Here is a 24850-nt window from a genome sequence, read left to right on the forward strand (position 1 = left end):
GAGACCCAGCAGGGTAGAGTGTCTCTGTGTGTGGGTGACTCAGAGCTAGGCAGGGTGAGGAGTGTCCCCACAGAGAGGGCGTCCACTGATGAGGACTGGAACCCAAGTGTGGAGAGTATCCATAGGTGAGGGCAGCCCAGAAGGAGGTTTTAGACAACAGAGGGTGAAGATGTTTACAGGGGGTGGGCGTGGGGGAGGCCCAGCATGGGGTGTTGGAGCCTAAGTGGGATAAGGGGGGCATCCATGATGAGAACAGCCTGGTATGAAGCATCAGAGCCCGAGGGGGTTAGAGGTATCCATGTGAGAGAGAGGTAGCAGTGGTGATGAGAGACAGGTTACAAACAGGGAGACTGATCTAATAATTTACATATAGTAAAGCTAAGGCGACCCAGTCTTCCACAGTCAGAGAAGAGAGAAACCCTATAGTGTTGTTACGTTTGGAGATACCAGTATGAACTCATGGATTTCAATACAGAGACAGAAATCTAGATCTAAATGTATGTCTATATGCACATACATATGTTCCCTAGATTTGTCTCCTAAAAGAGCTCGGGAGAGGCACTCTCTCCAAAGCAACAAGCACACAAAATGCCCAGACCTCGGCTTTTAAGTACTCTCCACTAAAAGACACAAGGGCTCCTGGGAAAAGGGCTGATTCCTGGGTGGGGGCAGGGAAAATTCAAGATGAATCTAGAACATCCTATTGTAGCAAAAATGTAAGGGACTGAAATAATGATTTGTCATTAGGGCACAGAAACCAGCCTGCCACTGGCCAAATAGGGATAATAGGAGCATCAAAAGAAATTATGATAATAAAGGGTAGTAAAGTATGGTCCCTGGGCCAGCAGCAACAGCAGCACTGGGAACTTCTTGGAAATGCAAACTTTTTGGGTCTCCAGACCTACAGGATCTCTGGAGATGGGGCCTAGCAGTTTGTGTTTTTACAAGCCCTCCAAGGCATTCTCAGACACTCAAGTTTGAGAACCACTGAACTAGGAAAACAGGAGTCCGTTAAGGAAGGAAATGAATAAAATGAAAGTTTGTTGAGGAATGTAACTTCCACATAGTCTCCAAAGTACCACTTCACAAAATACTATAAAAAGAGTAACCTTACAATGAAAAAGTCTGGGCTACAGCACTTGGTGAAGTGGTCAAAGTGAACACAGTAAGTAATGGGACAAAGTGAGTGAGCACCGCCTGATAAGATGTGACGAGAAAACATACTTCTGTGATATTCCTGCTACACAGATGCGTAACTTAATAACGAAACGTTGGACAGACCCCTGTTGAGGGTCATTCTACAAAATCACTCCTGCCTCATATTTTAAAAATACCAAGGTCATGAAAATCACGAGAATCACGCGTTGGAACAGCAACTCATTCTTTTCAACAGTAGTAGACACATTAGAAGTGCTCAATAAATGTTTATGAAGTAAAAAGTTTGCCTTAAGTAGCTCTGGAATTTTGGTTTCTTCAAGTCATGATTCCTATAAAATATATAAAAAATCAAAACTTTACAATTTTACCCTATTACTTTTGTAATAGTTTATCTTAAGTCAGAATAGTTGACCTTGAGGGGTTCTTTCTGACAGTAACTGGACTACAAAGAGAAATTATACTGAGGCAGCTCCAAATAACAATAAACCATGTCATCAGTATATGGAATAATGTGTGTTTTCTGAGTCTGCCTGCAGTACATCCAAAAGTATATTTCTACCCTAGGAAAAGGCTGATGTGAACACACTGCTGTTTCACTTGCCTGGAAATTCCCTAATGAATGATCTAATTCACTAGGAAATAGTTTCCAACTCTAATTTTGGAGGTATATTAAGACTACATTCTGTGTATCAATAACCAAGAGTCTTCATCAGACTCAGAGTTGGAAGAAAACACAGGAGTAAATCTTCATGATCTTGAGTTAGGCAATGACACCAAAAGCATAATAGACAAAAGAAGAAATTGATAAATTGGACTTCATTAAAATTGAACTTTTGTGCTTCAAACAATACCATCAAGAAAGCGAAAAGACAGTTCACAGACTGGGAGAAAACATTTGCAAATCCTGTATTGGTTAGGGTCTTATATTCAGATTATATGAATAACACTCCTACAACTCAATGATAAAAACAACCTAGAGCAAAGGATCAAAATAGACACTTCTCCTAAGAAGATATGCAAATGACCAATAATCACACGAAAAGATCCTTAACAGCATTAGCCATTAGGAAAATGCAAATGAAAAGCAGAGACAGTTCACATGCTACAATCAGAGACAGCAGGTGTTGGGGAAGATGGGGAGAAACTGGAACCCTCCTATATTGCTGATGGGAAAGTAAAATGGAGCAGTAAAGTGGTGCAGACTTTGGAAAAGTTTGGCAATTCCTCAAAAGGTTAAACGTAGAGGAACAACGTAACCCAGCAGGTCCACTTTGAGGTACATACCCAAGAGGAAGAAAAACATGTCTACGCAAAAGCCTGAACACAAATATTCACAGCAACATTATTATTCATAATAGCCCCAAAGTGGAAACAGCCCAAATGTCAACTGATGAAAAATATGGGACATACATATCACAGAATATTTGGCAACAAACAGGAATAAGTACGTACTCTTGCTTGATACAACACGAATGCTACTTAAAAACATACTAAGTGAACGAAACCAGTCACCAAAGACCACAGAAGACATGATTTCATTTGTGAAATGTCCAGATAAGGTACATCCATATAGAGAGAGGATTAGTGGCTGCTTGGGCTAGGGGACTGGGGAATGAAACGGGAGAGACTGCTAACAGCGCATTTCTCTCTGCAGTGATGAAAATGTTCTGGGAAGTGACATGGTTTTAGCGAATATACCAAAAACCCCTGGATTTTATACCTTGAATTAAATTGTGTGGTATGTGAATTTTATCTCAAAGCTGCTAAAAATAAAGAATAGAAAAGCATGCATTTCCTCTAAACATTAAGAGAACAGCAGTATGCCAATTCAAATAGTACTTACTGCTTTTTTCTTGATAAACTAGTTGATAATACCATCAAAGCTTTACTGCAGTCTTTTTAACTAGTGTGAGTAACAGTAACGGTAGGGACGAAGAGAAGATAGTGTTAACAATATTATCAACCAACTTCCTCTACTTTTCAATTCCTGATGAAAGGATAGGGTTCGCAGGCCAAGCAATGGTACCAGTGGCAGTTTGTGTTTTCCCCACACTACACTGGCAGTGGAGGCAGAGAAATACTGTTGGTTTTATGGCTTAAAATTCTGCTTTCTAGTGGTGAAATTTTGTATGAGTATACTGTGGTAAAAAAATATTTCAATTAGGGTAGATGCCAAGGACAAAGTAATTCTTTTTAAAGATTTATTTTAGAGCAAGTGGGGGGAGGGTAGGGACAGAGGGAGAGAATCTTCAAGCAGACTGCTTGGCGTGAGCTGAAACCAAGAGTTGGATGCTTAACCAACTGAGCTACCCAGGAGCCCCGAATACAAAATAATTTTTAAGGAATTTATTTTGAGTTGATATTTAAGAGAATGCTATTGATAATAAACTTTACAGAAATGTACCTTTAAAAAGTTTAGAACACCCAACACCAAATCTATGGAGCCTGACATTATAGTTAATAAATGCTGAATGATCTAAAATAACTTAGTTTTAAAAGAAAGCCTTACAATTACTATGGATAAATTTAATTTCAAGGGGACCTGGGTGGCTCAGTCATTAAGCGTCTGCCTTTGGCTCAGGTCATGATATCAGGGCTCTCGGATTGAGCCCGGCATCGGGGGTCTCTACTCGGTGGGGAGCCTGCCTCTCCCTCCCCTCTGCCTGCTGCTCCCCCTACTTGTGCTGTCAAATAAATAAAAATCTTTAAAAATAAATAAATATACATAATTTCATGTATTTTAATCCTAAACTTCACTATGAAATTTTATCCTGTAAAATGTATAGCAATCTAATGCATGTGGATATGTAAATAATTGCTACTATACTCTTTAAAGCTACAACCTATATCTGAGAACAAAATTAGCATATCTGAGAGAAAAGAGTGTGGCTGAAGTCCTGGGACCTTTTAAGAATCATTAGGTATACAACTGAATGCTACCTATCTATAAGAATTACAGAATAAAGGTAATAAAGATATATAAACAAATGACTTTATATTAACTAAGGACATTTTATGCACTTGACCCAAAGGTATGAATTCCTGTATTAAGGTGTATTCAATTTAATATTTTCTCTTGATATCTAGAGAATCTTGCTTTCTTTACATCTATAGTTACCAATTTGGTTAATGAACTGCAGGTCCAGTATAGTCCAAGTAAATTTCATTCAAGAGGAATGGCATGAAAAATAGGCACCAAAATCATTTCCGGTTTACATATAACTAAGATTTAGAAAAGCTTTTTTAGGGGGCGCCTGGGTGGCTCAGTCGTTAGGCGTCTGCCTTCAGCTCAGGGCGTGATCCTGGAATTCTGGGATCGAGCCCCGCATCGGGCTCCTCTGCGGGAAGCCTGCTTCTTCCTCTCCCACTCCCCTGCTTGTGTTCCCTCTCTTGCTGGCTGTCTCTCTCTGTGAGATAAATAAATAAAATCTTTAAAAAAAAAAAAAGAAAAGAAAAGCTATTTTAGAAAATATGCATAATACTCCCATAACCTTAAAAAGGGGGAAAAATTTTCAAGTCACAATATGCAGAGTTAAATTGTAAAATATTTTTTATTGTAAAAACAGAGTCATCAGAAGTTGACAATGCAAATGTCATCCCAGAACATTTCCCCTTGGTTCTTGAATTTGCTAGGTTCCCAGGTACCAGCAAGTCTCCATTAGCACTTCTCAGGTTTCATGGTCATTTTGAGATATGTTGATTAAATATATGTATATATTGCTTGGAAATAAATGTCCATCTGATATTAAAACAAACAAACAAAAAAACTGTTGCGTCTTTGTTTCACATTTCCTACAGGGAAATCTATATATCTCAGATACCTTCACAATTTAACAGTAAAATTAGTGCCTTAACCAAACCCCGAAATTCTCCATCACATTATTAAATCAAACTCATGACATTTGCAATATATCCAGATTTAAATGTTTAAAAACAAAAAAAGTTTGGAATTTAAAACAAACTTTAGGCTGATTTTTTCATATTTAAAAGACTGTAGTTACTTGCAGCATACAAATGGAGAAAATAGTGCAAAATGCATCAAGTTTTATATGATAAATATACTTTCAACCTAAATGGCTTCCTCAAAAGCAAAGAGTGAAAAATTACCAATTCTCAAAAGCAATCTAGACTCAATAAAGTTCACAATTTAGAAAGATCAATTGCTACTCTATTTCTATAGATTGCAAAAGATTTCAGAAACAGATTAAACATACAATTGTTTTACAAAAATAGAAATATTGTTTGGGACTTTACAAAACTTTATAAAATATAACACTATATTTGCAAATTCAAGATAGTTTCACACTGAAATAGACAATACGTCCACCGATATAAAGTCTAGTCAATCTTAACTGGTCTGTCTTGACCATTCTTACACATTATTTCTTCCAAGTCTTCAGCCTAAGTAGATCTGTGCTCTATCATGGGATTTTTTTTTTTTTTAAGAGATTGTTTAATTTCAAAGGTTTACAAGATTTTTCATTCTAGAAATAATGTTAAACCAGATGAATTTATACCTACAAATATGTTTTACTAAAAGTAGAAACTAATGCAATGTGAAAATTCTGTATGTGATAAATTTCAAACCAAATTCTTAAGAATGAAAACCTACCTACTGATTTAAAATATATATTTGACAATTATAATTTGGTACCTATAAAACATAAAAATATAATCACAACTATTTTATGGAAAAAATATTTATTCCTATAAAATGAAGAAGCTCTAAATTTCGTTATTTGTAGCTGGCAGATGAGAAGTATTTTCAAATTACACCCATTCATAAATGCTCATTTTATCACCTCAAAGAGCACCAGTGTATTTTCAAAACAAGCTAAAAGTGAGAAGGTAGGGGCTTATTTCACGTAACAGTGCTATTATGATAAGGCACCATTTGGTATATGAAACAGCCGAACAAAATAATTTCAAATCACGTTTTTTTGTTACTGGTGTCTTAACCATTAGATAGGATGGTTAGGAAAAAGCTAATTAATATTAGCCAACCGCATTGTACTCCTTTTCCCATCTTTTTTTGCTTTTAGTTTTTCCATGTAACAGAACATACAGTAAACAACAATGCAGTACCCGATCTGTTAAATAAACATCTTTTCCCAACCTTCCAACAAAATAATCCAAAATTAGACAAGAATAAGAAACCAAAAATTTATCTGATATACTTTGCAATAATCTATCCCTGTAGAAGAGTGAGGAGTTGGGTGGGGAGGGGGTGACAACACAATGACAGGACCTATTTTCTATAGCATATATTGAGGCACACAGGTTATAAGTTTCTCAGGCAAATTCAAGGCTAGAGCAAAACCGAGAGAAAGCTCAGAATTTTACATTCCCCCCAGAGCTGATTTCTCAGGTAGTCACACCCAATTAAATATTTCAAAGTATGTCCTTAGTCACTGCTATCATCATCATCATCATCATCAGACACATCATTTAAAGGAGACTTCAATGACTGACTGTAGGAGTCTGATCTAGTAGGCTGGCATGCGGACATGTCCCCCGTAGAAAGCAGGTCATAGCAGAAGTCACAAATCCGCACAGGCTTAGAGGACTGGCTTGGAAGAAGAAATCTCTTTTCAGAGCAGGGCCCACAGACGACAAAACCACATTTGCGGCAATGGTGACGACGATTAACAGGTGTGAATTTTGCTTTCTGGCAACGCATACATACAGTTGCTTCAGAGTCAGGAACCCAGACAGCAGCATGTTCATTACTGGGTGTCTTCCCACTTTTGGAGAGTAAATCAGTAACACATTTATTTATGTGATTCATCCATTCTGATTTCTCAGTGGCAGTGGCAGCATAAACTGCAAATGATTTAGTTGGTGTCTTGATAAGCCATCCATTCCTCAAGTCTCCCTCATCTTTGATGGAATCAATAGTGACATTTTCCAGGGGAATAATATGTTGTTTGTTATATTTTTTCTTCTGGATGACAATATTGCCATATACAAGAATATCATTAAATAAGAAAAACTGCCTTGCTTTGGGCTTTTTTCTGCACAACTTAGTCAATACTCCTTCTCCAATAAGAACCCTTCCAGGTATAGTTAAGGGTTGACCAGCTGCTCCAAAACAGTTTTCTACTATATTTATACGTCTAGTATTTGCTTCACTGTTTGCCAAGCGATCCACCATCTTTTGCTAGTAGCCTTAAAAAAAGAGAGAGAAAGAAAGAAAGAAATAAGCACATAGAAATGATAAATTCGTAAGTTAAAAATTATATAACCTAAATTTAATCTAATAAATCGTTACTTTTACTCAAAGGCAAAATTCTCTAATATTGTTTCCCTCTCAAGATAATCACCAAGCATACCAAAAGCATTATTAACATCTCCTACTTTTTATAATCATCAAAAACATTTATTAACCATCTCCATATAGCACTATGCTCGTTATGTAGGTATTTATAAAAGTATAAACTTCTTAAGGCATAAAGGAATAAACAATTGGACAATGAATATAAGTCATCTTGCAAAACAATAATCTCAGTTCCACGAAATTTAATCTCAGAGGGATTCTAAAGAAGAGGGCGAAATTCCGTAAAAACCTGGAGAAATTGATTTTTCTGGTAAACTATTCCCATGGAGCTAAAGCCTTAATCCTCTCACCTGGATTACCAGAACGGTTTCCCAACATGTCTCTTTGTCTTTGGTCTTGCACCCTAAATCAATCTTCAGGCAGTGATTTCTCAAATGCAAATCTCACCATGTCATTATTCAAAAGAACTCCCCTTGATCTACAAAATGCAGAATTTTTAGCATGGCATACAAGGCTGTTTATTATCTGGGTTTTTTTTTTTAAGATTTTATTTATTAATTTGACAGAGAGAGAGAATGAAAGAGGGATGGAGAGAGAGCCACGTGCACAAGCAGAGGGAATGGCAGAGAGAGAGGGAGAAGCAGGCTCCCTGCTGAGCAGAGAGCCAGATGCGGAACTCATCCTAGGACACTGGGATCGTGACCTGAGCTGAAGGCCGACGCTTAACTGACCAAACCACCCAGGCGCCCCCATGATCTGGTTCTTGCTTACCTTCCCAGACTCGTCAATAGTCACTGTCACTCTTTACCTCAAACTTTATGTTCTAAGAAAACTCTACTACTCAGAGTCCATTTCATCCATGCATGCCTTCTCTCACGCTGTTATATCCTTTACTACTTACTACTCAGAGCTAACTCTTACTGATCCTTCAGGACTCAGTTTAGGGTATCATACTGAAGCCAGAAGTCTCCCTTAAACTCTTTTAGACTAAACACCTTCCTCTGTGCTCTTTACATTCCATGTACCCTCTGGCTGCATTATTAACAAAGGATTGAAATGTCTTCCTTAAAGGCTGCAATGGAACCTAGAAGACAGAGACCATCTGATACCTATCTATCTTTGAAACTGACACCCTCTGGCACAACAAAGGTGATCAAAAATGCTGACAAGAATATTTTGGCATTGTGCAAAAACTTATATTAATCTACTCTTAAATGATGACAGATTTAATCTCTAGATCCAATAGTGACTTCACTCAAGTCCTTGAGTTGTGCCCTATTTCAGATCTACTAACCTAATACTACCACAACCAAGTCATATTAAAGAGAAGAGGAACATTGAAAGTCTAACAGCACAGTCTAAATTCCAGTATTCAGCTCACAAACTGTTTGATGATACTGCACCCCTTTTTGGCCTCCATTATAAAGGTTCTGATCATTCCTGAACTTGTCTCCTCTAATCTTGGGTCCTTATAAAGCCCTCTTGCTCTCCACAAGGGTAGGCTGTGCCCTGAAAGTTGTTCCCAATAAATTATATGATAATGCATGGTTCCAAACCGTGATGACTTCTTTTTCTAGTAACAGCAAATGTGCCAGCCAATTAAAGGTTTATTGTCCTATGCACAGTGCATCACAGAAGAGGAACTAAAAACAGCTCATGAACACCAACATGCATAATTAAAGAAATGATAATACAACATTAGGATATTTTTTTCACTTATCAGATTAACAAAAATTTTAAAAATGTCCTAAGATGCAGTACTACTGAGGATATAGGGAAACAGGCACCCTCATACACTAGAGAAAAGATGTGTATTCACTGATCTAGGGATTTTATCAAAAGAAATTCCAGACAAGTGCATAAAGGATATCCAACACTGCGCTGTTCGTAACATACACACAAAACTGGAAAAGCTCCAAATGTCCAAGAGGAACTGGTTGAACAATTTATGATACACCCATAATAATATGCTAGATATCTGTTAATAATGAGATAGATGTAAACACAGTGATATGGGAAAATGTTCAAAATATTTGGGGGGGGGATGTATTTGTTTCAAATATATACTGCGTTTATTGCGTTTCATCAAATCTAAGATGCTACAGATTTTCATTTTATGTGCCACTGAAAATGAAAAAATGCTGCCAAGTATATCATGGCATACCCCTGATTATATGAGGTCCCAATTTCAGAGACATAAAATACAGTAAAACATGTTCATCTTTAGACTCAATGAAATATGGTATAAATGCATAATCACGGGGCACATGGGTGCCTCAGTCGTTAAGCGTCTGCCTTTGGCCCCAGGCGTGATCCCAGGGTCCTGGGACCAAGCCCCTCATTGGGCTCCCTGCTCCGCTGGGAGCCTGCTTCTCCCTCTCCCACTCCCCGCTTGTGTTCCCTCCCTCGCTGGCTCTCTGTCAAATAAATAAATAAAATCTTAAAAAAAAATGCATAATCACAGACACTTGTAAATATGTAAGCATACACACATAAAATAAAATTAGAAAACTATATACCACAATATCAACAACTGTTATTAATCTCTGAGAAGTACGATAATGGATAATTTTTCATACTTTACACTATCTTTAAACATTCAACAGGTATTTATTTTGTTAGGCACTGATCTAAGTGCAGGAGAAAAGAAATATACAAAACAGGCACGGTCCCTGCTCCTTAAGGCTTACATCCTAGTTGGTGAAAACGAGTGAAAAGAAAAGTGAGAACGAACTTGTAAATCAAGTTATAATTAAAGTGATTTTTTAAAAAACCAACTGGGAAGCTATTCAGACTGGATGGTCAGGGAAGGCCTTTCTAAAGTGGTATTATTTTAGCTGATAAGGAGGAACTAGATAGACAAGAGGCCCACGTGGAGAGAGAGTAGTATATTTCAAGCAAACAGAGTAACTGCGAAGGTCCTAAAGCAGAAAGAGGTTGGCACTTTGAGAGAACTGAAAGTACCTATTTATTCCCATCTAAATCAACTGCAGAGTCTACTGCTTTGGACGCACAGTTATTAATCAGCTCATAAGCAATGCAAACAATTTCCTATGATTGCTACTACTGGAACTGATACCATCTAAATTTGTGCAGTACTTTTCACATTTATTATCTTCTGATTTTAACTGTCACAAATTCCTGTGAAGTAATGAGAAGTTTTTACATCTTCCAAAGCAGCATCTAATAATATTAGCTGAAATGTGAGCTGAAGGAGAAACTAAGGCACAAAGTGAGAGATTCCATAATGTTCAAGGCAAAATAGCCTGGAAGTAATTCTACTCATTGAGAGTCCAGCAACCAGCTGAGCACTTTGAATGTGATACAGTATATTCTATTCACTGCAACCTTAAATAGATATGCGCTACTAGCCCCACTTTACAGATGAGTAAACAGATAAAAAGTGGTTAAGTACTTGGCCCAAGGCTGTCACAGAAGTGAGGCTCCAATCTGATTCCTTGGTGCTGTTACCAGCGTATTATGGTACACTAATTATTCCTTATGGCTCCACTCACTCTATAAGAACTGAGAAAGCTATTGCTAACCTTTGGACCTCCTCTGCAAAACCTACAAAGAAGAAAGAAGAAAGAGAATACTAACTTGAGCAAATAACCTGAAACGACAGGTCATCATGATTTAGCCAGTCTCTTGAATGTTTCATTCTTCAAATTTTGCAATATATTAAGCCTGAATCTCTTTTCATAAATCTTGCCCCATTTAAGAATGATGCAACAAAAGAGAAGCTTAGGCATCATTAATTGGTATTTGGCTAGAACAAAATAGCTTTCAAAGTTTGACAGTGACCCACATAAAAAGTACATTTCACACTGCAAGGTTATAAATACATACTCATAATTCTTTCAACTATAAATAATGTGTTCTATTATCTTCACTTATTTTAATGATATGCAGCCCACTTGATTGATTTCACTAATGGATTATAACCTATACTGGAAAAACAATGAGCATGAAGAACTTAAGACCTTTCCATTATCCCTGTATGTCCTAAAATAGTTTCTGTATGTGTCTGACATGAAGAAAGAAAGCACTGAGCTAAAAAACCCAGGAATACACAAATGCCTTACACACACACACACACACACACACACACACACACACACACACACGAGATAGTTGGGTATCCAGCAGGAACAGCACAGAGAGGAATGGGAAAATAGGGGGAAGTTACCAAAAGGGAAATCAAAGTACCACTTTTAGCTGGATTACTGCTAGATACCCCAAAGCAAGGTTCTTTGGTAAACTGGATTAGGGTACTACCCTTTGGCTCAGAGCCTCAACATGGCCTCAACAGGGCCTCTGCCTTCCCCCAAAGCCCAAATCCAAATTTACCACCAGCACACTGAAGTGCCCCAAGCAGTAAGAACTCTTAAAGATTTTTGTAAGAATATTACAAGATTACTCAGCCTGGCCAAGGAGTGAATCCTATGCACAACTTGCTCATTGTAGGGCACAGAAAGAGGAAGCAGAAGACAACTACAGGACAAGGCCCAACTAAATTTGTCTACTTTTCTTAGGAAGGAATACCAGTTACTATAAGAAGAGCTACGAAGAAAGCATCTGAATCTCCTGGCAGAGATGACTTCTTTAGAACAGTTTCCAAGAAGTAAAATTACTGGGTCAAAAGACATGAATGTTTAAGGCTCCTGCCACCTTGTATAAAATTTCCATTCTGAAAGGTAACACCAATTTACCAAGCAGTACAATGACTGTACCCATCCCATCTCGTCTCATGTATTTTTCTTTAAAAATGTCAGTAAACAAGATAGATTTCAAAAATGGTATCTCATTTTATCCATTTATTTTTTTATTTATCCAACATTTATTGAACACTTTTTAGATGGCATTCATATTCTTTTCCTCTTAGAGCACAGAGTCTGCTGAAGGAGAAAGAGAGTAGGTAAGTAAATAGGTGATTCCGAAAGGTGAAGTGCAATGAAGGAAATCAGCAGGGTGTCAAGATACAGGGAAAAACTCATTTACTAAGTGGTTCAAAAGGCCTCACTGGAGATGGTGCTATACACGAGTCTTAAAGGATGGGGAGTCAGCCATACAAAGGAACTAATACCACGGACATAGGTCCTAAGACAGCAAAGAACAAATACACTACTTTCAGTTTAATTAAATGTTTTATTTCATAGCTACCTAGTGAAGGCAACCACTTTCTAATGTGTTTATTAACCACCTGTATTTCTAAGCTCATATATTTAGAGTTTATTAATTCGCATGAGAGTGTTTTACACATAAAGGCTAAAAACCAATTTCTTTGCTTTTCCTAGTATATTAAGCTGTAATTTTATGGAGTTTGGCATGGGGCAGTTTTATCTCTTAAGTAGTTAAACTTACCCATATATTCTTTTGTGCTTTTTCTTCCATTACTCCTAAGCTCTCCTTGTTCAGATATCAGATACACCTACAGGTTTCCTCTGCCACCTCAGAGTAGAGCATTCCTAGGAAACCTTTTGTAAGCCAAAAAGGCTTAAAGCAAAAAAGCAATTACCACTAATTTACGTGGAAAACTTTTGAGTGTTCCCAGACCGAAAAAAAACCCACTTTATTAGGCTTTTCTGATTCCTTAGGACACATCTTGTTAACAGATATACAAAAATAAATCAAGATAAAACACAGATGCTTTATCAAAGACACATGGCGGCTTGATGTGGAGATGCTGAGTTCCAGGAAAGGAGCTTGGTGGTGCCACTCTTCCTGCTCAGGGTATGTACTGCCTCTATAATGGCTCGCTGCAAAACACTATTTTCTTTTTTTATATATTTTTTTTAAAGTAATCTCTACACCCAACGTGGGGCTCGAACTCACAACCCCGAGATCCAGAGTCGCATGCTCTACTGACTGAGCCAAAACAGACACTACCTGCACCTATTTCACTTTTTTTCATAAAGGTAAATTCTTTGGGTTTCTTTCAGCTACTGAAAACAGGTACTAATGTAGGTCTTTCATAAAAGTGAATTGTGTAATGCAAAGTTCAAAAAGTGGGGTATACCTGTATTTAGTGTCTATATATTTAGGATATGAACTTTACATTTAATTCTTTTATCCACCTGAAATGTACTGACATAGGTAAAAATTCCTTTCTTTTTAAATATTTACATTCTAAGAGAGCTAATTAATTTGCTTCAGAATCACCAAATACTGTGTGACCTCAGGTTTCCTCCCTTGTAAATGGGAATAATAGCAACAGCTATGTCAGGAAGAGGATTAAATGATAATGCATATAAAATGTTCATCAAGTAGTGAATAAGTGATAGCACTTAACAGTATTAATAATCTAATCTACAGATTTATAACACTCTCTTTATATTAACTTTTATATATTCTGATATCTGCTTCTGGGCTGTTTGGTCAAATCCATTAAACTGTTTTCTAATTCTTATGTGAGTACCATGTACCTCGTAGGACTAGTCTAGGCTATCTCCATTACTTAACCTTTTAAAAAAAGGCTTACCTAATCTCCTCTGTTTATTTGTTCAGATGAAGTTTACTTAGAACAGTGGTTCTCAACCTTAGCTGTACACTGGAACCACAGGAGAGCTTTAACTTTCAGTATACCAGAAAAAAACAGCCATCCCAACTTACTGAGTCCAAATTACCCCTCTTATTTATTTTTAACATTTTAAGCCATTTTATGACTAATTTATAGAAATAATAAAGGAATAGTTAAAAAATGATTTTACGAATCTTTATAAAAAATTAAACATAGCAAATTTCTTTTTTTTTTTCCATAAAGATTTATTTATTTATTTATTTAACAGAGACAGCCAGCGAGAGAGGGAACACAAGCAGGGGGAGTGGGAGAGGAAGAAGCAGGCTCCTAGCGGAGGAGCCGATGTGGGGCTCGATCCCAGAACGCCTGGATCACGCCCTGAGCCGAAGACAGACACTTAACGACTGCACCACCCAGGCACCCCAAACATGGCAAATTTCTTGTTCCACATTTCTCTGTTATTGAAGGTATATATATCCAAAAAACCAGCATCTTTTGAATGCAACACTCCTTATAAGCTATCATGCATGAATCTGTAATACGTTCATTTCCGTCTTTAGGAGTACTGTTCAATGATTTGAGTTTGAGAAAACTCATCTAGAATATCATCTGAACACTCAGTCTGAGATTTCACTTATGATTCACCAACATTATTAGTCTAAGTGTTGCTGTTTCTTTATATTCATCTTCTGACTTGTCTGGTAGTTCTGAAATGTCTACCTTTTCTGATTTTTTTCTTTGCAGTTAAAGATGAAAAATGTAGAATAAAAAAAATCTTAAATTCTCAAATATGTTAAGTGAAGGCTTAAAACAAACAAACAAAAGTAAAAGAAAGACGAATATCTCCAAACTGTTTTTGTATCTTTTTGAAAGATGATGCAGTACTTTGGGCAATGCCATAATAAAACTGAAGATGGTGCAATACTGATGATTTATTTCATCCTCATATCATCCTTCTAGGCAATTACATCACTCTTCCATTTTTTTCTTTTTGGTTAAATGATTCTTAGGACACTGAAATAGTGAACTGCTTCAAAACATAGAAAAGCAAGGTCATTAAGATCCTGTATTGTAGATTTATATATGTCCTATGAAGCTAGATGTAATTGCAAGCTAGAATGAATTTTATTCTATTTTTTAGTAATTTCCCTTTTTATTTTGCAAATCTCTAAGAAATAATAAAAGTTACAAAATATCAATTACTACAAATAATTTGAACTGCTTAAACAGAAACTCAAAAACCAAAATGGAAGCCAATGGACTCTGATGATAAACAAAAAGAGTTACAGAAATACTGATCCCTAAGGTCCCTCCCCCAAAATAAAATATTCTGATTTTATTGGTCTGGGGTATGGAAGGTATGGAGGGAAACTGGAATATTTTATTTTATTTATTTAATTTTTAATAGATTTATTTTAGATTCACAAAAAGGAGAGAGAGAGAGAGAGAAAAAAAAACATCAGTGGGGGGGAGGGGCAGAGGGAGAGACAGAGGGAGGGAGCAGGGAGCCCAACATGGGGTTTGATCTCAGAACTCTGAGATCAAGACCTGAGACAAAACCAAGAGTTAGACCCTTAACCGACTGAGCCACCCAGGTGCCCCTGGACACTGGAATATTTTAAAGTTCGCCAAGTAATTCTAATATGCAGCTAAGGTTTAGAACCATTTTTCAATTACAATAAATATAGAACAAAATCCACTAAAATTATGGAACTCATATTACACCCATATATTAATTTAGAGTAAGTTAACATCTTAAGCTTTTTTTTTTTAAAGATTTTATTTTTAAGCAGTGTCTACATGTGAGGCTCAAACTCAAAACCCCAAGATCAAGAGTTCCCTGCTCCACTGATCGAGCCAGCCAGGCACCCCAACACCTTCTTAAGTTTTTATTGTTCCTAGTCAGGTTGATAATATCTCTTCCCAAGGTTTCAAATCTTCTTTTGTGGCCCAATAATTTTATAGGTTTCTTCTCACAAGATTATTACACCTTTTTTTTTTTTTTTTTAAAGGGAGGGTTGGGGGAGAGGATGACAGAAAAAGGGAATCTTAAGGAGGCTCCATGGAGCCTGACATGGGGATCGATCTCACAACCCTGACTGAGGTCAGAGAGTCAGACACTTAACCAACTGAGCCACCCAGGCACCCCTACACATTTCTTTAGTGGGTTCCCAGGTATTTCATACTTTTTGTTGCTATTTTGAATCTAATCTTTCCCCATTATATTTTCTAATTAGTTACTAGTATTGATAAGAAAACTACTGATACATGTCTTTTCTCCCCTATGTCCAGCCATTTCACAGAACTCTATAAATTCCCAATTTCCCAAATGATTTCCCCTTTGTCTTCTTTTCCAGCAAACAGTGTCTGGCAGTGCTATTTCATAGCTAAAAATGTTTAAGACTCCATGGCAAAAGAATAAAAAAAAAAAAACTAAACTTTTACAAAGCTAGATTTGTATACCAATTTAAAAAATTAATCCGAAGTTTCAAGTTCTCTCCTTCAAAACTGCAGACAAGAACTGCTTTTGAATTGTCCAAGCTCCACCCTAGTCTTTTGGTAACATCTTGTTTCTGAATATGTTCTTCAGTGGAGTGTCTACCACCTGTTAAAAATGTAACACTAGAAGAGGCAAAAACTCTTCTAAAAAAGAGACAGAATACTATTTACAATGGAGAAGAGAGCCCAACTGTCACAGAATACTATGGCCCAGTTCTTACCAAAAATCAAAACTTCTTATCTTTGCAGTTGAGTTTAAAACAAAAAAAACCATCTAATTAATTTCTTACATGTACCCATGACATCTGATATCAGTGAACATCAGTATTCAACTATGCATTATAGTTGGAAAAATCAATAAACTATGAACCAAAAACCTGGATTCTAATGACAGCTCAGGCACTAAAATAAGAGATTTCATACAAATTACCTAACTGTTGGGGAGGAGGGAGGAGGGGAGGAGGAGCAGTGGCAGCCACAGCCTTAAATAAAGTAATCTCTAAAACACCTTCTGTCTTTAAAATAATAAACTCTGACTGTAGTTGGGCCATGTTTCTGGTTTACTGCAAGGCTGACTTGCCTACTAATAAATTTTTAATAAAAAATTTGACTGTGTCTTAATATCAATCAAGATTTTAAAATCTGTTGTTACTGCTGAATTGAGACTACAGAAAATGTAAAAGGGAGAGACAAACAGAAAAGTGATGAAGAGGAAAAAAATAGCAACAAATTATCAGAGATACATCTTCCCTGGGCAAATGTTAAAGTACTAAAGCACACTACTCCTTCTCCTAATACAGTAAGTCAGATGAACAATTATTCTTTGTGCCTACCATATGCAGAAGACAGGACCATTCTCATTTTCAAAAGTTCTATAGTTTAGTAAGCATGATAACAATAATCAGGAAATTCTAGGTCAGATTTTCAATAAAATAATAGGATGATAAAGCAAAGAAGAAATACTTGGAAATTTATCAAAATTTGTAATTTCAGTAAATTTTACTTATTCCATCAATAAGAAGAGACAAAATTTTGTCCTCACCTTTCCAATAAGATTTCTGCCACTGTGACAAACCAACTGCATAAAAGAATACATGTGTTTACTATTGAGGTATAATTGACGTATAACATATTAGCTTCAGATGTACGTTTTGACATTTGTATACACTGCAAAATGATCACTACAGTAAGACTAGTTACCATCTGTCACCGTACAAATTTTGTTTTCTTGTGATGAGAACTTTAAAGATTTACTCTCTTCAGAATGTGCACAATATTGTTGACCCTGTCACCATGCTACGTATTACCTCCCTACGACTGGAAGTTTGTTCCTCTTGATCCCCTTAACCCATTTCACCCACCCCCCTGGCAACCACCATTCTGAGTTTTTTTGTTCATCTTTGCTTTTAGATTTCAATTTTAATTGAGATCATATAGTACTGTCTCTGCCTAACTTACTTCATTAGCATAACACACTCACGGTCCATCCATGTTGTCACAAATGGCGAGATCTCATTCTTTTTTATGTCTGAGCACTACCCCATTATGTATATATATAGCCATTCTAACAGGTGTGAGGTGATACCTCATTTTGATTTTGATTTGCATTTCCCTGATGATCAGTGATACTGAGCATCTTTTCACGGGCCAGTTCTCCATCTGTATGTCTTCTTTGAAAAAATGTCTATTCAGATCCTTTGACCATTTTTTTTTTATTAAAATTGATTGTTTTTTGTCCATTGAGTTTTAAGAGTTCTTTACATATTCTGGATATAAATCCCTTATCAGATATATGATTTGCAACTATTTTCTCCCATTCAGTAGGTTGCCTTTTTATTTTGTTGATGGCCACCTTTGCTGTGCAGAAGCTTTTTAGTTTGATGTAATTCTACTTATTTTTATTTTGTTGCCTTTGCTACTAGAGTCAGATCCAAAAAACCATTGCCAAGATGGATGTCAAGTAGGTCACTGCCTACAATTTCTTCTAGGAGTTCTATGGTTTCAGATCTTAACGTTCAAGTCTTTAATCTGTTTTAAGTTGATTTTTGTGTATGGTAAATGACAGTACCCTAGTTTCACTCTTTTGCATGTGGCTGTCCAGTTTTCCAAATACCACTTTTTAAAGAGACAGTCCTTTTTCCATTGTATATTCTTGCCTCCTTCAATATAGTTTGAAATCAGGGAGTGTGATGCCTCCACCTTTGTTCTTTCTCAAGATTGCTTTGACTATTCAGGGTCTTTTGGGGTCCATACATATTTTAGGATTGTCTGTTCAATTCTGTGAAAAATAACACTGGTAGGGATTGCACTGAATCTGTAGATTACTTCGGGAAATATGGACATTTTAAGAATATTCTTTTAAACCATGAGCATGGAATATCTTTCCATTTATTTGTGTCTTCAGTTTCTTTCATTAATGTCTTAAAGTTTTCAGTGTGCAAGTTTCTCATCTTGGTTAAATTTATTCCTAGGTATTTTATTCTTTTTGATGCAGTTGTAAATGGGACTGTTTTCTTAATTTCTCTTTTGGGTAGTTTGTTGTTACCATATATAAATGCATGATTTTTTACTTTCTACACTGAGACTCTACTGCATTCATTTATTAGTTTTAATAGTTTTATGGCAGAGTCTTTAGAGTTTTCTATATAGAAAAGCATGTCATCTGCAAATAATGAGTTTTACTTCTTTCCAATTTGGACAGCTTTTATTTCTTGCTTAACTACTGTGACTAGGGATTTCCAATACTATGTTTAATAAAAGTGGTGAGAGTGGGCAGGCATCCTTGTCTTTTTCCTAATCTTAGAGGAAAAGCTTTCAGTTTTTCACATTTAGTATGATCTTAGTTCTGGGCTTGTCATACATAGCCTTTATTATGTTGATGAATGTTTCCTCCATACCCACATATTCAGAAGTTCTTATCATAAATAGATGTTGAATGTTGACAAATGCTTTTTCTACATCTATTGAGATTACCATATGATTTTTATCCTTCATTTTGTTAATGGGCTATATTACATTGATTTGCAAATGTTAAACTATCCTTGCATCCCTGGAATAAATCCCACTCAATTACAGTGTATTATCCTTTTAAGGTATTGTTAAGTAAGGGTTTGCTAGTATTTTGTTGATGATTTTTGCATCTGTGTTCATCAGGAATACTGGCCTACAATTTTTGTGTGTGTGATGCCCGTCTGGCCAGATAATGCTGGCCTTGTAAAGTGAGTCTGGAAGCATTCCCTCCTCTTCCATCTTCCCGAAGAGTTTGAGAAGGGTAGGTATTAACTCTTTAAATGTTTGGTTGGTAGAGTTCATCTGTGAAGCCATCTGGTCCTGGACTTTTGTTGGGAGGTTTTTGATTACTGCTTTGATCTCCTTACCCCCATCTATTCAGATTTTCTATTTCTTCATTATTCAGTCTTGGAAAATTATATGTTTCTAGAAATTTATCCATTTCTCCCAGGCTGTCCAATTTCTTGATGTGTAAGCATTTATAGTAGTCTTTTATGATCCTTTGTATTTCTGTGGTATCACCTGTAACTTCTCTTTCATTTCTGATTTATTTGAGTCCCCTCTTTTCTTCTTGGTGAGTCTAACTAAAGCTCTGTCAATTTTATCTTTTAAAAAACCAGCTTTTAGTTTCATTGATCTTTTCTATCATCTTTTAGTCTCTTTTTCATTTATTTCTGCTCGGATCTTTATTTCCTCCCTTCTACTAACTTTGGCTTTGTTTGTTCTTTTTCTTCTATTTCTTTTAGGCATAAAGTCAGATTATTTGAGATCTTTCTTGTTTCTTATGGTAGGCTTATAATGCTATGAATTTCCCTCCTAGAACCGTTTTTGCTGCCTCCCATAGACTTTGGTAAATTGTATTTCCATTTTCATTTGTCCCAAAGTATTTTTTTTTAATCTTTAAAAATTTATTTAAGTAGGCTCCACACCTAGTGTGGAGCCCAGAATTGGGCTTTAACTCCAGACCCAGAGATCAAGACCTGAGCTGAGATCAAGAGCTGGACGCTTAACCAACTGAGCCACCTAGGTGTTCCTCAAAAAAAAAATTTTTTTTTTTTTTTAAATTTCTCCATTGATTTCTTCATTGACACACTGGTTGTTAGGTAGCATGTTGTTTAATCTCCCAAGTATTTGTGATTTTTCTAGTTTTCTTCTTGTAATTGATTTCCGGTGTCATACCACTGTGGTCAGAGGAGATATTATGATTTCTTCTTAACTTTGTTTTGTGGAGTAGCATATGATCTATCTTGGAATATTCCATGTGCATTTGAGAAGAATGTGTATTCTGCTGCTTTTGGATAGAATGTTCTGTATGTACCTATTAAGTCCATCTACTCTAATGTGTTGTTTAAGGCTGATGTTTCTTTATTGATTTCCTATCTGGATGATCTATCCATTGATGTAAGTGGGGCACTGAAGTCCCCTACTGTTATCATATTGCTGTCAATTTCTCCCTTTAGGTCTGTTATGTAAAGCAAACATTATTTAGGTGCTCCTATGTTGGGTGCATAAATACGTATAAATGTTATAATCCTCTTGTTGGACTGAACCTCTTATCATTATATAATGCCTATGCCTATCTTTGTCTTTTACTACAGTCTTTTTTAAAAGTCTAGCTTGTTTGATATAGGTATAGCTACCCCAGCTTTCTTTTGGGTTCTATCTGCATGAAATGTCTTTTCACATCTCTTCACTTTCTGTCTGTGTCTTTACATCTGAGGTGAGTCTCTTGTAGGCAAGGTATAGATGGGTCTTTTTTGGTTGTTGATTAAACCTATTCAACCACTCTGTGTCTTCTGATTGGAGAATTTAGTCCTTTTACATTTAAAGTACTTATTGATTTCTGGCTGTTTTGTTGTTCTTCTCTATTCCTTTCTTCTTCTCTTGCTCTCTTCACTTGTGGTTAACACTTTCTTCAGTGTTATGCTTAGGTTTTTCTTACTATGTTTTGTGTATCTAAAATAGGTTTTTGTTTTGTCATTACCATGAAGCTCACATGTAACATCCTATATATAAAAAACAGTCTATTTTGACTTGATAGCAACCTAAGTTTAAATGTATTCTTAAAACTCTATACTTTTACCCCTCCATGTTTTGTTTTTGATGTCACTTTTTATTTTGTGTATCCCTTAACTGATCATTGTAGTTACGGTTTTTTTAAATTACTTTTATCTTTTAACTTTCACATTAGCCTTATAAATAATTTACCCACTATCTTTACTATATATTTACCTTTACCAGTGAGATTTATATTGCCCAATGTTACCTTGTTATTAATTAATGCCCTTTATTTTCAGCTTAAAGAAGTCCCTTAAACATTTCTGTAAGACTGGTTTACTGGTGATGAACTTCTTCAGCTTTTGTTTGTCTGGGAAAACTCTTTACCTCTTCTTCAATTCTGAATGATAACCTTGCCATGTAAGATATTCTTAGTTGGAATTTATTTATCTTTCAGCACTTGGAATACACTGTGCCACATTCCCGTGGCCTGCAAAGCTTCCGCTGAAAAATATGCCTTTTCTTGTTACCAGTTGTTTTTTCTCTTGCTATTTTTAAGATGCTCCCTTTAACTTTTGACATTTCAATTATAATGTGTCTTGGTGTGGATCTTTGGGGGTTCATCTTATTTGGAACTCTCTGGGCTTCCTGGATCTGGATGTCTGTTTCCTTCCCAAGTTAGTAAAGTTTTTAGCCATTATGTCTTCAAGTAAGTTTTCTGCCCCTTACTTTCTCTCTTCTCCTTTTGGGACCCCTATATGCAAATGTTATTCTGCTTGATGTTGTCCCATAGGTCCCTTAAGCTATCTTCATTTTTTAAAGTTCTTTTTTCTTTTTGCTGCTCTGTTTCGGAGAGTTATACTGCCCTGACTTCTAGATTACTAGTCCTTTTTTCTGCTTCATCTAGTCTGCTGCTGAATGGCTCTAATGTATTTTTCAGTTCAGTTAGTGTATTCTTCAGCTCTGTGAGTTTGTTGGGTACGTTCTTATTTTTCTATCTCTGTTGAAGTTCTCACTGTACTTATTCTTCTCCTAAGTTCAGTGAGCATCTTTATGACCATTACTTTATCAGGGCAGAGACCCCTGGCTCCTCAAGGAGCAGCTTCATTTGTGAGATCCATCCCAACTGTGCACTGCCACAATGGGTGGGGTGTTTGGAAAGATTGCATCTCTGCCTCTCCTACCTGTCTCAGTGTGGCCCTTTTACTGTTGGTTGTGAAGGAGTTGTTTGGCTAGTTTTTGGGTCTTATTCAGAGGAAATTGTTCCATAGGTAGCTGTAGATTCAGTGTGTCCACGGGAGGACGGGAATTCCTATACCATCATCTTGAACATCCCTTCCACAACATATATTGTAGAAATTAGTAGTGATTAACAAAAAAAATAAAAATAAAAAAATCCATGTTTTAGATAAGAAAAAAGGGACAAGCATTTATATTTTAAATTTAAAAGCATATAAAGCTGGATTGAGAGAACTGAACAAAATATCAAACATTTAGAGAGAAGCCACAGTAATTTTTAAAAAAGTCTCTCCTAGACACCAAATCTGCCTATTATTGAAGCATAAACTCAAATGTATTATTCTACAGGCTTAGCCAGAAAAGGAAAAGAGAAAAAAACTAACATTTACTCAACACCTATACACATGCTAGGCACTTCCACATTTTACTATTTTAATGACCTAAATGTTGTTAAGTGGTAATTATATACATTTTACAAAAAGTAAATTGAATCATGTATAGTTAAACAATTTTCCCATTGTCTCACAGCTAGCTTTTATAAAAATGCATGTTTTTCTATTATACTTTGCTACCTCCAGAAATACTACAGAAATATTTCACTTATGTGAACCATATTATGTATGTGGAGAAAGCCACTGATAAGAGAAAAAAATGAAAACATGGTAGTAAGTATAAAAATGCTAAAAGTGATCATTCAATACTAAAAGGAAGTGAAAAGTAAAGCTGTCACTAGTATAGGGTGTCAGTAAAGGCAATTTCAAATAGATTAGGCTTCCTAGAGAAATTTACCATGGAGTATAAAAACTGAGCCACAGTTGAGGATTTTAGAGAATCTGGAAAACCAAAATAGAGACACTGGGAGTTATAAAAGGTTTTTAGAGAGGTAGGAGATAGAGGAAGAATACAGACCTCAAGTTCTGAGCAGGACTCCAGACTTAAACTAGCATTTAAGGCATACAACACAAGGCAAGATTAATATTCTTTTTTTTTTTTTTTTGAGAGAGAGAGAGAGAACACGTGCACACACGCACACATATAGTGGGGGAGGGAGGGGCAGAGGGAGAGACAGAGAATCTCAAGCAAGCTCCATGCCCAGAGCAGAGCTCGATGTAGGGCTCAATCTCATGACCCCGAGATCATGACCCAAATCGAAATCAAGAGTCAGATGTCCAACCGACCAGGTGCCCCAAGATTAATATCCTTTAACTACACTATAATCAGGTAATCCCTATTCAAAAATCAAAGGTTCCCTGGCTGACCAAATTAAATCGTAAATCCTTAATCTGGCATTAAAGCCCTTCACAGTCAAGCCCCAGCCTGTCCCATTCTATCTTTCCAGTTTTACCTCTTTCTATATGTTCCCTGTTATAGTCAAAGCAGATTACATGCTATTCCCAGAATATGCTGACCTTCCTCACCTACCTCTGAGCCCAATATGTGGCCCCCTCCCCTGCTATTCTGAAATTTGACCAATTCTTCATGATGCAGTCAGTTCAGCAGCCTCATAGCCAGATAACTGTTTCATCTTTAAATCCTCATACCATTTTATCTGCACCACCTTATGGCACTTACGTTCTACTAGGTTTTATAAAGATGTGTATACCTGCTTTTCTCCCCAAAAGATTGGAGGTTCCTAGAAACAAGAATATCTTTTCCTACAACTCTGTATTCCTCAAAGCACCTACAATAATGCTTGCATATATATGCCATCAATCTGTACCAAGCTGAGTATGACCAGCAATTAAAAGTGGCAGTAGCTTCTCAACCTAGAGTTGACAAAAATCAAAGACTTCACTTTGACATCTGTACCAGTGTTCACAGAAAACAGGAACCACACCCTACACATCAATTGCTTCACTAGATCCAGAGATTTTAAATTCACAAGCAAATGTTTGGGTCCATTTAACTAGTACCTAATTATGAATTCTAAGTATTGAGCATGGCAGATCCTGTTTAAAAAAAATCTCAATCTCATGATAATATACAAAAATGATTTCTTCTCTTGCCAAGAAGCACAGCTGTTTAGTTAGCAAATAAAAAATGATGATGTGTGCATAGTTTCACCACCAACAAAATTCAGATAAAAAAGTGCATCATTTCAAGAAGTTTTTATACAGGGGCAGCTGTACAGTGCTGACTGCTATAAAGAC

At 36.4% G+C, this 24850-nt stretch overlaps 1 protein-coding gene across 4 annotated transcripts in view; it reads right to left on the reverse strand.

The window, feature by feature from the left end:
- Positions 1 to 4690: 4690 nt before the first annotated feature.
- PLEKHF2 (pleckstrin homology and FYVE domain containing 2) overlaps positions 4691 to 24850 on the reverse strand; it is a 28039-nt gene continuing 7879 nt past the window's right edge. For 2 of the 4 annotated variants that reach the window (XM_040625766.1, XM_040625769.1), the window contains exon 2: positions 4691 to 7326. In XM_040625766.1, coding sequence (XP_040481700.1) covers positions 6563 to 7312 — 750 coding nt within the window. In that variant the 5' untranslated portion in view covers positions 7313 to 7326 and the 3' untranslated portion in view covers positions 4691 to 6562. Of the gene's footprint in view, positions 7327 to 7785; positions 7890 to 17496; positions 17516 to 24850 lie in introns of those variants that run through there. The other 2 variants (XM_040625768.1, XM_008689160.2) reach the window with 2 other exon arrangements.

Source organism: Ursus maritimus, unplaced genomic scaffold (genome assembly GCF_017311325.1).
Source record: "Ursus maritimus isolate PB19 unplaced genomic scaffold, ASM1731132v1 scaffold_9, whole genome shotgun sequence".
Classification (NCBI taxonomy): domain Eukaryota; kingdom Metazoa; phylum Chordata; class Mammalia; order Carnivora; family Ursidae; genus Ursus; species Ursus maritimus.